The sequence below is a fragment of the Seriola lalandi genome, unplaced genomic scaffold (assembly GCF_002814215.2).
Source record: "Seriola lalandi dorsalis isolate HSWRI2012SDOR001 ecotype SW California unplaced genomic scaffold, Sedor1 jcf7180002054476, whole genome shotgun sequence".
NCBI classification, from domain to species: Eukaryota; Metazoa; Chordata; class Actinopteri; order Carangiformes; family Carangidae; genus Seriola; species Seriola lalandi.
The window spans coordinates 2,725,725-2,747,873 of NW_019525029.1; the positions used below are offsets into that span (position 1 = coordinate 2,725,725).

Consider the following 22,149-nt stretch of genomic DNA (forward strand, 5'->3'; position numbering starts at 1 on the left):
ACTTCTGTGTGTGTGCGTGTGTGCGTGTGTGCGTGCGTGCGTGCGTGCGTGCGTGCGTGCGTGGGTGCGTGTGTGTGTGTGTGTGTGTGTGTCAGTGAGCCACAGAGCGTGAGGATGATCGGTTTGACGATGAGTGTGAAGTCGCTGTAAGGCCAACAGTGTGTGTGCATGTGTGTACCCATAGCTATACGCACATTTAGTTTATCCAGTAAAGTGACTCTTGTGCCTCTCAGCAGCCACTAAAAGTCATTAGAAGATAACACTCAGGAACACAGATAAATGACTGGATGGTTCATTCTCGAGAATACACTGCTAAGTCACACTTCAGCCAAAATAATGACTCACTCCTGCTTTGTTTTTATGTGTAATGTGCCTGGTCCCCGGTGCATGCTTGAGTATGTTTCATATATATGCATATCACAAAGGAGATCATTCAGTCCCCCTGGGATACACAGTTTCTGTATTATGCATATTTGTCACTTAACATGACACTAACTGTGACGGGGCTGTGCATGTGACAGAGAGGAAGAAGTGTGTGTGTGTGTGTGTGCGTGTGTGTGCGTGTGTGTGTGTGTGTGTTATTTACAGCACGGGGGCTGCCTATGGAGGAAACCTGAGCACTTGAGAGATATACAGCGAGGCGGACAGAATCTAAAAATACCACGACTGAGTGAGCAGGGCTTAAGAAGAAGAAGCAGTGGCTGTCTCCACTGTCAAACCTGCCTCTTGGTCTTCAGGCTGCGCGCTGCTGTCTCAGAATGAAATATTAGGCCTTTATAAGCAAACAGAAACAAATCCATCTGAGACCAGGCAGCTAATTTAAAGTGACGGCCTGAACAAGGGGGGCATTTTATATCAGATATTGAATGTTTGATCTGTTTGGTGAGTCAGTGTGATGTAAAGTGTATGAAACAGCTATAACAAGATCGTGGATGGATTGTTTGAGCCTTAATCAAAGTAGGGAAAAGAAGATCATTTGGACTCATGAGGAATGAGTATTAGTGTTTCATCCATACTGGAAAAATGCCACAGACAGATTTTGTTGACAAATTCTAAATAAGTAAAATGCTGGGATGTTTTCAGACCTTGACTTAAACACACTGCATTTCAGAGTGTTTGAGATTTTGTGACATCTTCAGCTTTGACTTGAAGGTCACACCCTCTGACCATGTCCCTGTCTTCTTGTCATCTATTTCTCCAGGAATGACACACAGATGGAAACATTTACTGCATATCACTGGGAATCCCCCTCTCTCTCTCTCTGTCTTTCTGTGTACTGCTCTGTCTTTCTCTCTCACATGCACACATAGTATCAGAGGACCGTTACATGTCTAATACTGTCTGCACGCACACAAGCGCTGGCTCTAGTCCCAGGCCTTTGGTGGGCATTAAAGGCAAACTAGTCCACTGGTACATCCATCCATCCATCCATCCATCCATCCATCCATCCATCTTTCTCTCCATTGGCACAGCACCTGATATGTGAAGTACACTATGTGTAAATGACTGTGAACCTGCAGTGACTTGAATGGCTGTTAACGACTTCTAAACAGACATATTTCCATTTGAAAAGGAGGCTTTTAGTGCGACTTGTTATTTACTGTCACTTAAATGGAATCTGTCAATGCTCTAAATGCAGTATTCTCTATACCTAAAGAATCTAATCTCGAATCTTGATTCAAAAGCTCGATTCAACTCGAGCTTTTGAATTGCCCTTAGTTTCCTCTCTTACTTTTCAGCTGCAGACAGTTTCTTTCAGGTTTGGTCTCCGCGCTTCTATATATAGACAAACATTTACATGCCATATAAAAGAACATTCACAGTTCTGCTTTACACACACTTGTAAACACAAAGCAAATAAAATGTATACTACAATTTAATGACAGTTAAAAGCAAAGTTCATAAGCAGGTAAATGGTTCTCTGCTTATTTATTATGTTTGTATATGAAATTATTTAAAAAAAAAAACACACAAAAAAAACAGATGTATGATCAACCACACATCAGGCAAACGCACGTGCATGTGGACACACACACACACACACACACACACACACACACACACCAGCCCTTTTCCTGTGGGTTCTGCTTCCTGCATTTGTAGAGCACACATCAGTCGAGTCTCTGCCGCTGAAAACAGATATGAGTGTAATTACATTAAGAGTCTCATTTCATATTGATCCGTCTGCACAAATAGCCGTCTGAACAAGCCGAACAAGATTATTTAATGTTATTTATGTTCTTTTTATTTCCCCTGGGGTTCAGGGTCACACAGCAGAGAGGTGAGGAGGAGCGCAGACAACACAACACTGTCATCTGCTGAGCATCTGAAACAAAAAAAACAAAAAAAGATTTAAAAAACAGTTGTGAGGGGACAATAACACTTTTTTTTGGACTACATGATGATTGAAGGAAATACAAACTCAGGTAGTACACGAGAATTTTCAATTCATGTTTTAACTGTAAAATGTGTTCAGTTGAAAATATTTCGTCTTCATTTTAAAAGCACAACTGTGACTGGAAGTTCACAGCCAGAGACTCTGTGATCATTCAAACGTCTTTTTCCTCATGAAACGAAATTCCTCTCTGTGTTCATTTTAGCAGAGGCGCTTCACTTTTAGATTGTGGCAGCTTTTCTAGTCAAGTTTGGCCATTAAAAACCCTTTGTAATTGAAAAAAATTAATTAATTTGACGTCATCTTCATGACTAATGATACAATTGCCTTTGCGCCTATGAAACATCACCAGATGTGTGTGTGTGTGTGAGTGTGTGTGTGTGTGTCAGCGTGTATTCACAATTGTACAGAATGAATCATGCCATACAAGTGTGTAATAGACTGTTTTGTGAGGCTGTGTGAGCGTTTGTGGGTTGGTGTAGTGTGTTTACAACTCTACGTGTGCACTCAAGTGAATCTGAAGGTATGTCTGTGAAGCTGTATGAAGCTGTACGAAGCAGTGCTTGCAGCGAGGCCTGTAACGGTAGAAATTCTTAGACTTAACGACTTTTGCTCTTACACTTAAGTCATCAGCACAAACTTAATCCTGCAGGCTAAATATGAGCCAGAGCTAAAAATACCCCCTACAGTAACGTGCGTGGTAGGATATGGTTATCTGGTAGATGATGATAAAGAAAAGACCAAGAGAAGGAAGGGGGAGGGAGGAGAGATTAGTGAGAAAAGAGGTGCCATAAAATGAGACATTTATACGACAGTTTTTATATTTTAACGAAGCCGAGAATGATAAAAACTACTCTTTAACATTAAAGGTAAAGTGTTTGATGGGAATACTGACATACTGTAAACCGTTCTTGCCAATGCTTAATGTCTTGCTTAGGTTAACAAGCATTGTGTTTTGGGGATGTATTTGAAAACACTGAACTTTTGTTCAATTGTTTTCATGTCTGGGAAGCAGGTGGCTTCCTTGGAAACTCTCACATCTGTTTGTATGTAGATTTGATGGAAAAAGGAAGGGCAGGTTTGCGCATTGAGACAGGCAGACAGACGAATGGACATACATGCATGGGTTCATAGTCTAAATAAAAAGACAGTGAAGGCTAATATAGGATTTAGAATTAGATTAGAGACAAAGAGAGCATCTAACTCTGTCGTTAATGCTGTCTGTCCACAAGCTCTAATTATAACTAAACTCACTGCTCTGTTTGTCCCTTACTCCCTCTCCATCCCCTGATACTGACCCCACACAATGCTTCACAATCTGAACAAAGCTTCCCTGAGGCCCCTAATCTAATAGAGTAGTCTCAACAAGACATCCACATAAACACACACCCACCAGCCAACAGCGAGGGAGGGGCTGATTCGGGGGGGGGGGGGATAGAGAAAAAGATGGCAGGTCAGATTAAGGCGATAAATTGGACACTGAGTGAAGAATGACAGAGAGAGAGAGAGAGCTTTTCTTTTCAATGTCACCAAGGGCTGGTGGTGTGATGTTTGTCATGAATGAGCACTGCTGGGACCTCATTGTTCTGTTCTGTGTGTGTGTGTGTGTGTGTGTGTGTGTGTGTGTGTGTGTGTGTGTGTGTGCGTGTGTGCGTGTGCGCGTGTGCGCGTGTGCGCGTGCGTGCGCGCCCATCTGCTGCAAGCCCCTTTAGGACCCAGTCTGTTTTATCTGGACTCTGGTCTGTGTGAGAGTGCCCACCCTCTGATCCTGCATTGGAGTTAACACTCCTCAAGCAGTGTATTGATTTTGGGGGGCTGGTGAACATAGAGGAGAAGCAGACAATGGTGCAGAGCTGTGTAAGACAAGCAAGCACAATATATCCTAGGATGTAAATGCAAAAGGTCACAAGGAGCTAATGTTCAAATTGCACCAACCACTGACGTATGTAGGTGTGTGGCTCTGTCGCCAATCAGTCAAACATCTGAATGTTTTTTTTGTACTGTAGGATGCTGTGTATATGCTGACATACTTTAACCATTGTTTTTATTATCAAGACAGAAAATGCAATGTTTTTTGTTTTTTTTTACTTCTGCCTTAGCAGTAGTAAATATGTCAAACCTGAAAAGTGAGCAGCTCTCAAGGAATTCCTCAGTTACATGAAATGCTGCAAATTGACGTCAGTGTTGCAAAACCAGCAGTGCTGAGCAATTTTAACAGACTTTCAATAAGCTTTGAACAGTGGAAGAGAGGATATGACATTCGTGACTTATTTTGTTGAGAGAAAACAAACAGAAGTAAATTCACATTGACAGGACATCTTTTTAAACCATCATTCCCTAAATTGGATGTTTTTTTTTTTTTTCGTCCATATTAAACCAGGATCAAAGATACAGGTCACATCAGACATTTTATTTGTAGCGGCCTGGCTCTTGCCACAGTAGTTAGTGTCAGCGAGGGGTTTTATATAATGCTGTCGTCTATCAGAGGGAGATGAGAGAAGTGAAGAGACAGCCCGTCCAAGACTCCAGGCTGCAGCCGTGCTCAGACACACACACACACACACACACACACACACACACACACACACACACACACACACACACACACACACCACAGGGTCATGTTATCTATCACCCCGTCTTTTGAATATGCTCCTCCCTCTCCTGACCTGTCCATACAGACTGCCCAGACATCTTAAACCACCAGGACAGGGGTAAGTGCAGTGATGAGACCAATCACAGTCCCAGAGTCCTGCCTCAACCAATTAGAATCCAGGAACTTCCCTGTCAAGGCCAGTGACATCTAAGAATTGCTGTGCAGCATATTAAATCATCCCCTTGTTTTTATGCTACCAATGGATGTTTTGCAGAAGTTTTTCAAAATAATTGCATGTTCCAAATAAAATACAAGGCCATTTAACAGTGCAAAGCCAAACATTCAGTATCTAACAGACCCAATTTATAGGCCAAACTAATCACTGAATGACCTTATAATCCTGAAATTCAAAAACATAGCAGTCAAGAGTTTTTCTTGACATCATCGCAGCCACTTTAATGCCACAGCACAACTTGAGGATTCAGACAGCAGGAGATGAAGCATGGTCTACTTAAGTGCTAGCAGCAGAGGGGGTTGTATGAGTGAGACTTCACTGAGTGTGGTTCCTTCTGTGCAACCAACGAGAGACAGCACTGACTTATTGAATGCCAAGAGAATTGCAGAATATGTGAGCATTCAGCTCCACGTCGCTCTGTTTCAGTAAAGGTTGAGCCTGGCCTGTGGAGGATGAGTTTGGCCGCCTCCTATCTGAAAGAGTCATTAATGTCAGCTCACAATGCAATTGAACCAGCATTTGGATCATTTGTATAAATGTAAGTTAGGTAAATTAAGCCTTGGGCTTGATTCAAAAAATTATCTCAATTAAAGTGCATTGTTTTTCTTATTTACGTTTTGCTATCGGTGTTTTGAGCAGATTTCTATGAAATTTAGTGGACAGCAGCCAGACCTCGAGCCAATGAAAATTTTACTGGACTTTGGTGGTTTGTCCAGGTTTTAAACTTTTTTAGATGTTCAGATATTGCAATAAACTTGATTCCAAATGTAAAGAGTGTGTGAGGTAACTTTTGAAAGAAGAAATAACACATTGTTCTTTTTAGAAATGACAAGTTGAATTCATTAGCCATAAAACGCATTGCTCAATTCAGTACACTTGGGTTTTGCTGCTACAGTCCCACTTGGTCTGGTATGACCACAAACTATTTTAGCAAGCTTTAGATAAATAATGTAAAATAGACATAACTGTGTCAGTACACTGACCTGATTGACTTGATTGTTTTCTACTTGTGCTACTCTTGCACTGTGTATTTACCTTTATCTCATAAATAGCACTTTAGTAAAAGTTACATAGTGACGCTTTAAAAACTTACTTCTGTTGTGTCTTATAGTGGAGCTGGATGCAGAGCACCCACAGAGAGTCCCGGGGGCGGAACAGGGAGGGGTCCCGCCCCCCCAGGTCAAGCTGAAAGACAGGCAAAAGTTCTTTGAGGAGGCCTTCCAGCAAGACATGGAGCAGTACCTATCTACTGGCTACCTGCAGATCGCTGAGAGGAGAGGTGAGGAGGAGGAGTGGGTGAAGTTCTTCTCAGAGGTCGCAGTCTGTGATTATATTCAAACAGCTTGAAATTTAGCATTTCTTGTGATCTGACGCCTGCAGAGTTGAAAGGAAAATGTTGAGGGGTCGAGGTTTAGGTAATGGTATCTGTAACCTATTCAAGGGTGAATGCAAAGCCATCCAGCATTCAAATGAATTAATTCCAGACTTCTGATACCATCAACTGAAACCTCCACACTTCAACTGCATATCACAAGATTGAGCCATAATAGCTTTCTGCAGCGAGGCTCCACACTCTGAGAGCCTGTTGCTAAATACACAAGCAGAGCCATTACTTTGAAAAATGCCACCACCATATGTAGATTTCCACTGGGAATGTAATAGAATCCTGCTCCAGTTTACCCCATGTATTGCTGCCAAAAGTCTGTGCTGAAATACCCAAAGGATGTGCTGAAATGAGGGACTGCAAAAGAGATATAACCTGCACTGGAAGATGTATTGGGCTCTATCAGGCCCAGCGTTTGTAATGTGATTTTTCTTCTTCTTTTACTCATCTGTCCTCCTCACTTAATCCTCTGGAAATGGCTTATTAGAGAGGATTGTAGAGCAGTGAGGAAAGAGAGATTTAAAGACAGGAGAGGGAGAGAATGCAAGAGACTTCACTGTCACTCAAAATGGCTTTTTATCAATCTGTGTTTTTTATAATGAACCCTATGACGAAAACAATCACCATAGGATGGAGTGAGATGCAGTGAGTGAAATTTTCACAGTTCATTATCCAGAGATTAGTTAGAATTATGCGTGTCCACCATTCATTCATGGTAAAAACAAAGTGGAGATGTTTACATTTCGGCTTCACATGTCAAATGATGTGATTCACAGACCAGAGACTAACGTGGGCTTCAAGACAAAAATCCACAGCAGACGGATTCGTCATAATTGCTTTAAGAGTGATTGCATTCATTTACAGAGGAGGCTTGAATTATTATTCTGGTGAAACACATCTGAAAATAAGGTCCACTATGTGAGAGCTGAATTACTCGGCACACTGCAAGTCATTTTCCTCCACACAGCCACAAATATGTACAGCAGGGCGGCGCCACTGAGGAGCAAAAATACAGCGGGGGGACACTGAGAAAGAGGGGAGAGAAAGACAGAATTAAACCAAGAGGAAACTGTCAAGGAAGAGAGAGAAAGGGCTGAGGATGTCATAAGCCACTGAGCCATCAAAAGACGGTCTCAAGGGTACAAATTCTCACACACACACACACACACACACACACACACACACACACACACACACACACACACACACACACATATATATATACTCTGTAATCTCACTGCAGGCAAAAACAGTCCTTCCCAGCAGGAGAACCTTTTAGCAAGGTCATAGTGGGGTTAAAAGAAGAACATGTTAGAGGCAGTCACATGGAAATAATGTTCTCAATGCAGTGCTTTCTGGACCAAGATTTTTACAACACAACCACAGTGTTGGTTTAGGTATTTGTGTGTGTGTGTGTGTATATATGTATACATGATTTTGTGTTTGTGTGCGTGTGTGTGCGTGCACACACATTTGTTTATTTTTGTTCATGTGCTGGAAACACAGCTCCATTTGGGGCTGAAAACTGAGTCAACATCCTCCATCCTATGTTTTATGAGGCTGAATAGCTGCTGTGTGGTGGTAATTGCATAGCTGACAGGCGAGATATGGAAATACATATGAGAAGAGGCTGCATACTGAGGAGTCATTAGTGAGCATTAGACCCTTGTTTCTCCGAAGATGTGTCACAGAAAACACTGCTGTCTCCACAGAGAAAGAAGAGAATGTGTGTGCAGGAGCGATTTTATGTGTGTAAGTTAAATATACAACATCTCCATTTGTTTGTGTATATGCGTTTCTTTCTTTTAGGTTTTTGTGTTTATGCTTTTAGAATCAGTTTATATGTTTGTAAAATACATCTGTGGACATTCAGATGAATTGCCAAAGTTGAGGCCTCTGAAAATATGACCCTCGTGTGTGTGCGCGCGCGTGTGTGTGTGTGTGTGATGATTTTTGTGATGTGTGTTGCTGTTGTAAGGACAGGGAGACTTTTGGGGGCAGTCTCCTTGTGAAATAATACTCCCCTTCTTTCTCTCTCTCTTCACTCTCTCTTCTGCTCTCCCTCCCTGTGCCGCCTTCCTCTGCTCTCCTCATTTCCTTGAGGTATGGGAGCCAATGGCATCTTTTCTCACTGCTGTGCTCCGGCCAATCATTTCCCTTCTTCCTTTTATGCTCGCAAAGCTAACCCCCACCCACCCACCCTGCGCTCCCCTCCTTCCATCCCCACAGTGCACTGACTGGCTGTTTGTGACGCATGCAGCACATCAAATGATAGTGAACAGGCTGGGGGGTGGGGGGGTTGTACCCCTGCAAGGTGGTGAATCCAGGACTGTGGTAGTTAATGTATGAGCTGGCGTGTAGCAGGGTTTCCAATGATATTGTACTTTCCTGCCTATTAAACAAGAAGATAATTTGCCAGTTTTAATGCTAGTTCAGCCACATTCATAGAGAAAATAAGAGACTGGTTGGGTGTGTTGAGTTGGCTTTCTTCCTTTGCCTCGTCACATGTCAGAAAAGTTAAGGGGATAATTTAGAATCAAACACAATACAATCACTGTCATGCTGAATATAACATTCATTTAAGTTCAGTCTGTCTGGTTTTCACTTGTTCTCTGTATTGTATTGTTGTTGCTTCTAAATGTTCCAAACTCACTTAATGGACTGGTTCTGGCTTCATTGGTCAACCTTTCGTTCCATTGTATATTAATGCAATTTTAAGGTGTTTTACAGAAGCCAAGGCTTGAAACGTACAGGTGGGTTCATCACTTAGCATCATTCACCTCTTAAGGGTCATCCCATTATTTTTAACCGGCAAAAAGGAGATATGCACCTTTGACTTCTTTATATCTCAGCTGAAATCTGTCCACTTAAAGGACGAGTTCATATTTTTTCATGTCTGTCTTAAAGCACCGCTCACCATGCCCGTATGTACATCAAGAGTGTTGCAGTTGTTCCTCCTCTCCACCCTGGCTGTGAAAATTTCCCTTCCTCATGCAATACCAATGTAAGTGGTGAGGGAGAAAGACAAATTAGTTAAATCAAGTACGTATCAACCAAAGTTACTCTTTGTGTCTTCTTTGGACTGTGCAGTGACTAATTGCTCTTTCAATGTACATGTGGGCGTGCAAATATTAAGATAAACTTGAAAAAATGAGAATCTATCCTTTTAATGATATTGTAGGTGTTGCTTGTCGCCTTCATACACAGCTTCCTACACACAGTGACACCTGCCAATCCATTATTTATGGTAATGCTTTGGATCATAAGGTAAACAAAATCTTCCATGTGCACAAGCTTACCCATTTCAAATGCCATCAGCTTCAATGTGCCCATTTGCTTCTGCTTGGCAAATTTTGGAGTGAAATAAAAAGCGCCTCTCTTCCTGGACTCAGCCCCTTGCTGCTGCCTTCTGAACGCTCCAGTCTCGTGTGAAGCTAATAACTCGTTGTCCCATGTTGTATCTAGGGCCAATAGGAAGCATGTCATCCATGGAGGTGAACGTGGACATGCTGGAGCAGATGGATCTGATGGATATGTCTGACCACGAGGCCCTGGATGTGTTTCTGCACTCTGGGGGAGAGGACAACAGCGCTGCATCACCTGTCACAGGTAGGTGAACACACACACACACACACACACACACACACACACACACACACACAATTTTAAATAATAATAATGCACAGACAACATTTAATTACAGATCTAAAATAACTTTCTACAGCTAAGTCGTATCAAAGAATGAGATGAAGCATGTGACTCAGAAGAGTGACAAGCATAATGTTTAGATGTGATGCACCAACACCATCTATCCACATCTGCTTGGGAAATTTCTTTTTACAGTGAACGACCTACAGTGTCTCGCTGACAGCTCGTCTTTGTCTAAAAATAACCAACTGCAACTCTAATGCAAATATCTGCTATATTTCACATCAGTCGGCAAGTGAGCTTGGACAAAATTCTAGCAAATTTAAACAAAAGCTATGAGGTAATTCCAACAACTTGAACAGATCCAAAGATCTCTGCTTTTCTTTGCAGCTGTAGGCCTGAGATATCAAATAAATAATGAATAATAATAAATAAAAGAATTGTTTAGGGTTTTTAAGAGAAAAGGATACAATTCCCCACAGACTGATACAAACCATTAACACGAGAGGAGTGTGTATCTGCCAGAACAACAGCAGAATTATTTATCCACCTACCTACCATCCTACCAACCAATGCTGGTATGTATCTTATCTTTTAAACCAAGGGGTCATTCAATGTCAAATGAACAGAGACCTCCCGACAGACCGTCTTTGATTTGGTTCATGCTTTATGTCTTTAACCTCTAAAATGATTGGTCCATAGCTGCATATTTGCAAAGTTATGACTTGCTGAAAATTCTATGAAAAAATTATGTTGTGTTTTGGAGCCCACTCTATCTTCACACTGAGCCACAGAAGAGCTTTTAAATGTCTCTATATAATCCTCATGTTATAGTGCTTTCATAGCAAACAGGTGCAAGTCTGAAACATTTTTGATTTATGAGGCATTAAAAATGGAAAAAGAAAAAAAGGTTTTCACACCTGTGCATAATGCCAATATATGACAAAATCTACCCTAAAAGCAATCATACCACTGAAAAGAACATGTTTTAACTAGTAAATGTACAAAATACATAAATGTAATAAATAACAAGTTTGTACATTGAACCAAACTGTATTAAGGTATCAAACATGGTTTTCACAGGTTTGGGTGTTTGTTTCCTTCCTCTGTTTGCTTGGATTTTTGTTTACTTACACACATGATGTTTTGTTTATATTGCCATGTGCATCTGTTCCTTACATCTGTCTCCACCCCTTACTCCTTATCCTTATTCTATTTATTAATTATCCAATGATGTTTCCCCTGTTTGGTTCTCATTGTGTATTTAAGACATTGTGTTTGATCCGTCCTTGTGGTATTGTTGGTCTGTGTTGAATTCCATGTAATCTGGCTTGATCTTTGGCACCATGCTCCATAGGAGAAATGCTCAGTTGTACAGATTATGTAAAAAATCTCAATTCATTTTTTTATTCTTGGGATTTCTATTGATTTGACATGTAATTAACCCCAAAGTCTGAAGTTATCTAATTGACTCCTCTTTCCCTTAGGTCCTGACGTTGAGTCCTTCACCACAGAGATCAGTCTCCAGGTTCCCACCCAAGCTGAGCTACGCCACAAGCTTTCCTCCCTTTCATCCACCTGCACTGACTCAGCCAGCCAGGACACGGAGGCCGGGGAGGATGATGAGGAGGATGATGAGGAGGAGACTGAGCAAGGGGGAGGAGGAGGAGGAGGAGGAGGAGGAGGTGGTGGTGTTGGAGGAGGAGGATCGGGGGGAGGAGGAAGACGGAGACGGCCACCGGTGGTGGTGACCCTGGATGAAGACGAGGTGCACCCAGATACAGCGCTGGTGGACAGGGTGGAGCAAGAGGACCATACCAGCAAAGACTGTGAGGAGAGCAGGCAGAAGGTTTGAGGAGAGCTGGACTGGATTTAAACACAAACACACAAACATACAGAGCTGCCAAAACAAACTCGGATACCTAACAACATTGGCTTCCTTCTCAAATTCCTTTCATACTGAAGAAAAGTATATGAAAGAAAATACACTGAGGTTGCACTAACTGCCACATGACCTTGCCTTAAAACACCACTGAGTTTTCAATTCTAATTGAATCCTGTCAAATAGGTTTGAGTTCCCTTTAGCATAATAGCATTGAATGACTTAACATGCACATTAATAGTTTGGCATTATTCAGAGAATGCTCTAATATTCTGTTTCTGTGTTTGTGCATGTTAAGACCAGGAGATGCCTGTTACTGATCAGTGACAGGGACATAAACAAGCATACCCTAAAATCATCCATTTGTCCCTTTCAGGTAGCTGCTTGTCAGGCTATGTGCTAACACTTTAGCATTCACTGTGCTGTTCTTATATGACCTGAACTTTGGTGAAACCTCTGCAGAACATAAAGATATGATGGTGGTTTGAACTACCACATCCCTGCCAAAATGAAGAGGCTATCACCAGCTCTGCCAGGTTAATAACATTTTATTTTTAAGTAAAATAAGATTATAATCACTAAAAGTGTGTGTAATTTGGACTTTCTTAATGTTGTATACCTTTGATCATTCAAAGGATCCATTCACCCAAATTTTGAAAAATCACAATTTCTCACTTATCTCTAGACGAGCAGATAGTTTCCCGGGTTTTGACGTGTGCGGTTTCTGTTGCGTCCTTTTTTCCTCTCTTTCTTGTCCTTACGCCAAATAAACTTTTTTTTTTTTGATATTGCAAAACCTGTGCTAGTAAAATCTACCATGACTATTCATAAATTGGGTGAACGGACCCTTTAATACAGTTAATGCTGAACAGTTAGGACTAATGACCTGCAGGGGCCACATGGATGAATTTTTCAGGACTTTATGTATAAGCTGAATCCCTAAAGCTTCTTGCATTCCTTTGGCTGCGCAAGATTCTGCAATATTTTAAATGTATACTACCAATTAGATAATACTTTTGCGCCCTGGCATGCCGTCACCTGGCAGTGGGTTCAGGTAGCAGGATATCAATGATTTAACACAAACAATCACATGCAGGAGAGTTGCCCTCTGGAATTCATTTTACCAGTAATATTTGGGCGAACTTCTCCTTAGGACCAAATTGATATTTGGACTGTGCGCTATGCACTGGATGACACCCAGAAGGTTTAACTGTATCCAGATCTTTTTTCTTTTTTTTTTTTGTACAGAAATGGTGACCTTTGTGCAATGTGACAGCATTACTCATTCCTTTCTTTTCCCCTGCCTACAGTTTCTGACTTGTTGGTAATAAATGTTTCTCCCCCAGCATTGTTTAATTTTCATCTAAGCATTTCAGGAACAAGTTAAAGAGTGAAATGTGAGCAGGATTTAGGGTTTGAGCATGTTAACAGTCCCTGTGCGCTCACTCTTGATTTACAGTCCTGCCTGAGCTCTTTACAAATGGAAAGCTGACACGGCGAGGGAACGGATGGATGGATGGAGGGATTCAGCAGGAGCGAAGAAAGGTTCTGAAATACAGCAGTTTTTCTCTTGGAGAATATTTTACCTTGTATATATTCATTATTACAGTTAAATGTTTTTTCAACTATAAAATAAGGAAAAGCAGTACTAGTGTTGTGCTGAGAGTAAATGGCATTTGAAGGCTGAGAGTGGACGTGTCAAAGTGTTCACTGTGAATAGTAAACAGCTGGTGTCGATGCGTGACGCTCAATCAAGTGCACTTTAATTAAGGTTATGAAGAACTACAGGGCCCTCCAATAGTTTGCATGTACAATATGTGGCGAGTGAATAGACTGATAAGCCCTGTGTTAAATGAACAGAAAAGCACTTCTAATATCCTGCTGCTGCTGCTTCCTGTGGACCTTGCTAATGTCGTGGTGCAGCCTGTTTAAATCTCTTACATATGGATAATAATTTCACTGCGGTGTCTTGACATTTGTCTTGTTGTAAAAGGGACAGTTCACCCAAATTACAACAAAGCATTTTCTTATTTGCCTCCAGTGATATCTATTTTTGATTTCCGCCTCCATCCCAATAGTGTTTTTTATTTATATATATATATAAAATTATTAAAGTAGTACTCAGTTAATCAATAAGTCCAGTTGCCCAGTTCCCAGAGTCCAAGGTGATACTTTAATTTACTAATTTTATCTGAAAACAGTCTAAAAATATTGACGTTATAATTTAAGAAGCCTGAAAAACCTGCAAATATTCACATGCAAGAAGCTGGAACCGTTTAATTTTTGGCATTTTGTGTAAAAAAATAATTTAAATGATTGTTTATTAAAATAGTTGACAATTAGTTTTCTGTCAATCCATTATAATCTTTTCAGCTCTAGGTTGGATACCATAAGAGGTAAGTGAGGAAATGATTTTGTAATATATTTAAAATGACCCTTTAATGCTACTCGACTTCCCCGTATGAGAACATGAAATCTAAATGATGAAATGTTCAAACCATTTATTCTTGAAGTCATGTCAGAAGTCTGCACACACAGAGACACACGAGCAGGTTGGAAAGAAATGACAGTGAATTGTCGGTAAGTTTTTATTAAACCTTAAGTACAAACTGCAAAAGTAAAAAACTGTCAATATAACCAACATGAGACTCTCTTTCCGAGTGGAGGGAAAGGCCGAGATGCGGCACTAATAAATTAAGTCACCAGAGACCCCACTGTGAGCAAGTATTTTATACTGTAGAAAATGGAAGAAACAAACAAACAATAAAAGAACTGAAAAGCAAACAAAAAAAAATCCCATCAGAATAAAATATATTGTAAGGCCATAAAAACTTGACAACCACTTTTTTTATGTTGAAAACACCCGACTTGGTATTTCATTAAATAGTCCTAACACAGTTCAGTCTTCTGCGAGGGACGACAACCAACAAACTGGATTATAGGATTTTTCCTTGACAGTCACCACTGGCAAGCTCAGTGCAACATGAGTAGCTACTACATTTTTGTTGAATTTTCAGTAATGAAAATGTAAAAACCCATTTTTTTTTTTTTTTAGTGAACATATCTTTTTTCCCTTTTCTTTAAAAAAGTAAAGCTAAACAAACAAAACTAGGTTGGGGGCAGTCGTTGGCTACTCAATATCTTCTTTCTTAGTGATATAAGCAGCACTTAAAATTTTTATACACGTTTACCAGAGCAACCCTGTAAGCATCAAACTCACACGGATGAAGAAAGGGAAATGTAAGGCTTTTTCTTCATCAAGCACTCTCCTCTGGAACTTTGTCTCTCTTCTCTTTATTCCTTCCTTCCTTTCTTTCTTCCTTAACCCCAGAAAAAGGCTCAAGTATTTAAAGAAATTTACAGGATTATGTACAAAAAAAGTTGATGTTTTGTTTGTGTTGGACTTTTTCCTCTCTCTAAAAATCACTCATAATATATCTGAAAAAGGGAACAAAAGCAAAAAGCCAAAACAGCACAATGAAAGAAGAAAAACAAACAAAACAAAATCAAACAAAACTTGGATTCGATATTTCACATTTTACACTCTTTGACTAGTGGCTCTACTTGAGATAACACATCAGATCAACAAAAGTAAAAAAAACACAAAATAATAATAATAATAATATAATATAATAATTAATGTTTACTGGTACAGATGAAACAAGAGGACTGGAAGAATGGAATGTTAACACGATTGCACATCTAGAACCAGAAAAGCCTGAAAGCTTTTCTGCCCTGTGGGATGGGGGTGTGTGAGCTAGCTGTTAGCCGACAGCAGGCGCTAACCCCCCCGATTTTAAAATTTTGTGTTGTTATACAGTAATTATAACCAACAGCACCAATAAAATGGATCTCCTCGCTAAGAATCAGGCACAGTTTTCACTTGCTAGCGAAGGAGGGATCCCTCCATACTACCAGGAAGTGAGGTGAGCGGTGACCTTTCACAGGTCAAGCAGCTGTAGCTCTGCCCTCTCTCACATCCACCAACGAACAGAAACATCCACAATGACAACAAAATAAAATAAAGTACACAGAAGACTTCTTGCAAAAAAACCTAGAAAAAACAAAGCTAAAATTCAAAATAGAACTTGAAAAAAACATAGCCAACCAACAATAAACCAACATTATCTGTCTTTCAAGTTTTTACCTCGCGTCTCCAACCCCCCTTTTTAAAAAAAAACAACAAAAAAAAAACAAAACAATGCAGGAGCTGCATCAAGAACATCTAAAATCAATAAAAAAGGACTCTTCTTCCTCAAACCAAGGACAGAGAGAAACTTTGGGTAACTACTTGATATCATTTTCATTTCAGAAAACCAGGGAGGAAAAAAAAAAAGGCCGCCTTTTCATTCGTCCCATGTTCACAGTTGAGTGACGTGTGATGAGAAGGGATGGGGTTCAGTCTCAGGGGTGAGAGGAGGGCAGGAAAGAGTGATGCAAGAAAAAGGTAACAAACGTAACCCATTTCAGTAAAGGGAAGGTGGAGGGTGGAGGTAAAAGGTACAACAGGGCCCATCAAGTCTTCTTGTGAACGTTACACTTAATGCTTGTAATGTTGTTGAGGACGACTTCAGGAGGGGCGGGGCGGGGGATTCTAAAATCATCCAGAATAAAAACAAATTCTTCTTTCACACTAGTGCAAAAAAGACAACTTGTTTTTCTTTTTTTTTCTTTTTTCTTTTCTTTCTTTTTTTTTTTTTTAATAAAACAAGCCTGTCATACTAAGGGGGGAGGTGAATATTTTTTGGAGGGGGGACTGAGGTCAGGTGAGGGGATTTTCAAAGGTCAAAAACAATCGATCTTAAATATCGGGTGGTGGAGGAGGGATTGATCGTGATCCTGCTTAATGTAAAAAATAAAAATAAAATTAAAAAACAAGGGATTTGAGGAGGGTGTAGGGCAGGACGTGGGCACAGCGCACAGGGTGGCGATGTCAAGATGTCCCCCTCAGGATACAGCCGCTGCCTTAGGCATGTGGCTGGAGGACAGGCGTGGCAGGGACACCTCCACAGTATCACGCTTCCGGGGGCCTCGCTTGGCCGGTGATGCTTTGGCAGGGCTTAAGCCCAGGCAGGGCTCCCCCCCTCCTCCGCTGACGACGACTGCCCCACCACCGCCACCACTGCTGTTCTTTAACATGGCCCGGCCACACACCTGGTTCACCAAACTGTTGATTTGCTCCTGAGCGAGGAAGGCACAGAGAAAAACACATAAAAAATTAAAGCATTTTAACAATGGACATTTTTCTTCTTTTTTTTTTTTTTTAATAAATCACTGTCTTAGCCTTGACACAACCAAGTACATTACATGACCACCGTCACATGGTGAATAATCTCCTTCCTGGAGCAGTGTAAACCTGGCTGATGTCTCCCCCATCTGGACAGAGCGAGAACTGAACCACAGCAGAACCAAAAAGCGGCAGCTCACCTCATCGTATCGGTACATCATCTTAAGGCCTCTGCAGGACTTGTGCTTCTCCACATAGCGCAGGGCACACTCCAGACAGAAAACCACGTTGTCAGTCTCCTGAACCACCTGCGCAGACAGAGAAACCCAGACAGGGACATTTATCTTGGTCCTCCACTCCTACTGTATTATGCCACTTGCAAATTTGATACCATTGTTGTAAAATGTCGTTTTTTTAATTAACATACTTTGATTTAGATACTTCTGAAATATTGACCAATAATAAATACAAGAAAATGTCAATAGGTCCAAATAAATAGCAATGCTATTATGTATAGCAGGCAGTACAGTATATAAGCTGTATGTGATTGCAGAGCATAATGCAAGATAATACCTACAAACTAAATTCCCATGATGGATGATTTCTTGAATAAATTCCAACTTTCATGAAGGAAGCTGACAAAATCGGATTGTGTTTCTTATTGCGTTCGATGCAAGTTAAAAAAAAAAATTATATCCAAACTGTCACTATAGGCCTCTAGAGAATAAGTGCTATAATCTTCTAACCATACAGTGTTAAACTCCTGTGCTCTCTGGTCTCACCATGGACAGGTAGCAGAGATGCTGACAGATCTGGCAGCGTCTCTCTGAGGACTCCAGTGCTAGCCATTTCCCGCGGGGCTTCTTGCGTCCCTCGCCGGGCCCTAGGCCGCCGTCATGCGTGCCATAGCGAGCAGAGGAGAGCAAACCTGCCTTGTAAAGTTCCTGCCGTTGGCCCATCTCTATGTTCCTGTTGGACATCAAAAAAGAAAAAAAAGCTGCTCATTAGACCCAGAAAACCTTTGCTGCCATCATGTAAAATCTGTGCACAAACTGTATCATGATATATTAGGTTGGATGTTTTTTTATTGCTCTGGGGAAAAAAAAAAGGGAGAGAGAGAGTGGGGCTTCCTCTGATATAAAAAGAACAGTATTTGCAGAGGATAAAATAATCCACATAAAGGAATAGATAACAAGGATATAGATTAGAAATGACAGTGCTACATTTTAACAGGTTTTAACTTGCAGATTAAATTAGAATAGTAATAGTATTGTATATTATATATGTATATGTATATCATATGCAAATGTATGTGTATGTGTGCACTGCAGTATCCTACCTGAGGTCTTTGAGTAGGGCGGAGATGGTGGTGAGGAGAAGGCCGTTGTCCCTCTTTGACTCAGCTGTGGCGATCTGGTACAGTAGCTTCTCCATGGAGAAGGGTTTGGCTATACGACGACATTTCAGGTCCTGCACACAAATCAGAACAGATTACAAATGAACTCTGATTAAATCCCCAACAGATTGTTTTTTTTGATGCATTTCAATTTACTGTTTGCTAAGTCTCAAAATCAAAAAACAGCCATTGGAGGACAGACATTTAAATGAATGAAGTGATAATGTCATTCAGCATGTTTGCAGTATAACCACAGACTCTGTACACTCAGATCAATATTTCTCAACCTCTCCAGTCCAGTTACAGTTTACATCCACGTCTGTCCAGACTCAGAATGAAGAAAAGGTATCTAGAGTATTTTTGATTTGTGATAAAGGGACTTGTGAATAAAACTGATTTGTGTAACATGACTTGACTTTGTTAAGCTTTGTTGTTCTTGCTCTGTTGTATGTCGACTGTATTAGTGTATAATTTTATTGAGAGAAACAAAATCACATTCAGTCACATTCCGGAGTGTGTGTTCACATGCTTTTCCGATAAAGTCTTTTCTGATAGAACAAAAGGTTGTAGCCATGACAGCAGACGATGCTTGACCTTTAGCCACCGAAATCTGATCATTTCATCGTCATTTGTGCCAAATTTGAAGAAATTCCCTCAAGGCGCTCCTGAGATATTTTCATTCACACGAATGGGACAGATGGGCGGAAATGTTGAAAATGTTCCGCTCATAGCACCTCACTAAAGTACACTGTATGAATGTCATATTACCCTCGAGAGTAATCTTTACTGTGACTTTGGATACGATGGTAGTGCTGAAGGTATATGTTCTTCCATCAACATAATGCCCATGATGACAGTAAGGAACATTTTCTTCTCTTCTATTACAGCTATAATGAGGTCCAATGGTCCAAAGGCTTGCTCATGATCACAAAAGAAAAAATCTAAATACACCTCCCGGGGAGACTTACAGCTGCAATTACCCCTCACAGTTCAACACGCTGGCTGATTAGAGAATCAAGCTCTAGGTTCTAAGTTCATTTATCCATTTCAGTTTCAATCAACTCTCCATAAATCAGAGCTTTAACTGCCTCTTTCCACAGGGGGCCAGTGTTGTGAGGAATTATAAAGCAGGAGTGAAATAAAACAAACAGCCATTATGTAAAGCCTGTAATATTAATTCCAAAGAAACCCAACACATTTTGATTTTACATATATTTATAGAAAATATTTTGCATACCTTATTGCACATTTTATTTTCCACATATACATATGTTCCTTTATTACTTTAGCATGGCACTTGGTACTGCTCTGCCCACCCCGGTTCATATGCTGACCTTTGAAGCCTGGTAACCCAGGTTCATCCAGTGCGGCGTGGCAAAGTGCACCGTCTCTGACACGCTGTAGCCACAGCACACTTTAGAGACAAAGGCACCGGGGAAGCAGACCACGAACTGGCCGCTCCGCTGGACCGTACGGTAAACCTTGATACCTTCACGGCACAGCACCTCTGGAGAGATCTGCAAAATCGAGAAGGAAGAGACGGAGGGACGGAAAAAAAGGTTTACATTTCTGTAACTGTAACTAATGGTAAGTATTAAGACTAATTGAAAATGAAATGCTGTCAACGTTAACATGAGATCAATACATAACAAACAGATGGATGGAGGATAGCAAAATATTAGTATTTGCATACATACATACACACACACACACACACACACACACACACAAATAAAACAAATGACACTGACCATGATGTTTTTCTCCAACATTTCTAGTCCTGGGGTGCCATTGGCCTGAAGCAGTGTATGGACCACCTTGTCCAGCTTAGCCTTCTCCTCAGCAGGGACAGAATACCTGTGGGATGAAGACGCACAAACAGAGAGAAAAAAAAACTTTATTTTTCAAACTGGGTCTTCCAGCTAATTTTACATGTGTTTAGAATTTTACATGGGAATTTGAGGCAGGTTTTTTTTTTTTCCCCTGTGTGGTCATGCTCACACACAATACCAGTGATTGTGTGTGAGCAGAGAGCCCAGCGCATACTTACCAAATGCAATCAGCACCAGTGTGTAAGTAATCAATATATGGAAGGCGATTTTGGTCTCGAGACCAGCATGAGGTAGAAAAGACCATGCCAATGTTTAGCCAGGGAATGGTCACCCCTGGGGAGACAGATGGGTTTACAGAGAGAGAAAAAAAGAGCATGGGGTTATTACTAACTAGTGATTACACAGAATGAGTAGATGCCTATATATGTATCATCATGTTGATGCTAAATTTGTCTTTCTTTGAGATCACTATTGGACAGCTACAGCCTTTTTGCTGCAGAGTACGTATGTCCTTACCGGGCACAGCACCCAGATGCCTCAGAATGGATCCAGAGTTATTGGGGAGGACAGTGAGGTTCCATCCATGTCTGAGGTAGAGAAGAGAAATGGTCATAACATGTCCAAACATGAGTGAGTGCTGTGTGAGGTCTGTGGGCTACTTACTTTGAAAATGGCTCTGACTTTCCTGTGGGGAAACCACTGCCATGTGTACTAGTGTCCACCTTCCCACAATGCACTGCCACGTGGCTGTCTCTCTGTTCCACAATCCTCCAGTACTCTTGCTGCAAGGAAAAAAAAAAAAAAAAAAAAAAAGAAACATGAAAGCTGATCAGCAAGAAGAATGCATGAAACAGGGTACAGGTTTCAGGTGTTCTTTCATCTGACAACTGACATAAATTTGAAGCCGAGCCACGAGAGATCATTTTAAGTCACTGCAGTTTAATAAAGATGTTAGCACGCTAACCTCAACCTCAGCAGCCCCTGGTTCCTTGTTAAAGCACATGGTCATGGTGTTCCGGGCTATCCTGAAGAAGTTCGTCAAAGACACCGATTTCCCCTGCAACAAAGAGACATTAAACATCGTGAGTCACAGCACGATGAGAGTCAGAGGGGAACAAGAAGAAACTCCAGACTCCACTCTACATATTTATGGTCTTCAGTCATGGAAAAACAACTATAGGGAAATAAAAACCAAGAGCATGAAAAAAAAAAAATTAGCAAAGAAAATATTCATTAATGAACTGCAACTTTACCACCGCATGCCTGTATGAGATGAAATGTAATAGTTCGCTTTATGGTCAAAAGAATACATGTACGTGCACAGTAATGTAACAACTGTACATGTGTATTTATGTTTCTCTATAAGCCTCCACCTCTGTGCATCCTCTATAAGTCCCGGATACATTTCCCCTGGACTTGACCCTCTCTCCCATGAACACTCCTGCTACAGAGAAGCTTTGAAGGTGGCCATAAATCTGCCGGCTCCAGGCCCGGGGATGTATGGACCCTGCTGAAAGATGACCTTGCGAATTCCTCATCTTTACAGTGACAGTT

At 40.9% G+C, this 22,149-nt stretch overlaps 2 protein-coding genes across 3 annotated transcripts in view; one reads left to right on the forward strand and one right to left on the reverse strand.

Annotated features, from left to right (window-relative positions):
• Window positions 1-2,075: 2,075 nt before the first annotated feature.
• dtnbp1b (dystrobrevin binding protein 1b) lies at window positions 2,076-13,485 on the forward strand. Of its 2 annotated transcripts, XM_087175618.1 has the most exons (5): window positions 2,076-2,147; window positions 2,265-2,426; window positions 6,338-6,505; window positions 10,076-10,219; window positions 11,746-13,485. In XM_087175618.1, exons 2-5 carry the CDS (start codon window positions 2,399-2,401, stop codon window positions 12,111-12,113), a joined length of 708 nt encoding a protein of 235 aa, XP_087031744.1. In that variant the 5' UTR covers window positions 2,076-2,147; window positions 2,265-2,398; the 3' UTR covers window positions 12,114-13,485. The 2 variants fall into 2 exon arrangements, with proteins under 2 accessions (XP_087031744.1, XP_087031745.1); XM_087175619.1 differs by lacking the exon at window positions 2,076-2,147 and having other exon boundaries at window positions 2,157-2,426; window positions 10,085-10,219.
• Window positions 13,486-14,714: 1,229 nt separating this feature from the next.
• Window positions 14,715-22,149, reverse strand: part of jarid2b (jumonji and AT-rich interaction domain containing 2b) — a 104,968-nt gene continuing 97,533 nt past the window's right edge. The window contains exons 9-18 of the mRNA XM_023412137.2: window positions 21,560-21,652; window positions 21,259-21,377; window positions 21,112-21,182; window positions 20,814-20,928; window positions 20,515-20,620; window positions 20,098-20,280; window positions 18,707-18,837; window positions 18,150-18,336; window positions 17,568-17,675; window positions 14,715-17,321 (exon numbers count right to left, since the gene is read on the reverse strand). Coding sequence (XP_023267905.1) covers window positions 17,088-17,321; window positions 17,568-17,675; window positions 18,150-18,336; window positions 18,707-18,837; window positions 20,098-20,280; window positions 20,515-20,620; window positions 20,814-20,928; window positions 21,112-21,182; window positions 21,259-21,377; window positions 21,560-21,652 — 1,347 coding nt within the window. The 3' untranslated portion in view covers window positions 14,715-17,087. The remainder of the gene's footprint in view (window positions 17,322-17,567; window positions 17,676-18,149; window positions 18,337-18,706; window positions 18,838-20,097; window positions 20,281-20,514; window positions 20,621-20,813; window positions 20,929-21,111; window positions 21,183-21,258; window positions 21,378-21,559; window positions 21,653-22,149) is intronic.

Excerpts from the sequence above, each read along its gene's own strand:
- dtnbp1b (XM_087175618.1), top strand. The coding sequence starts at position 2,399 with ATGATGATTGAAGGAAATACAAACTCAG. Across the intron at positions 6,506-10,075 it reads GCAGATCGCTGAGAGGAGAG|GGCCAATAGGAAGCATGTCA; the intron begins GTGAGGAGGAGG and ends TGTTGTATCTAG. Across the intron at positions 10,220-11,745 it reads CGCTGCATCACCTGTCACAG|GTCCTGACGTTGAGTCCTTC; the intron begins GTAGGTGAACAC and ends TCTTTCCCTTAG.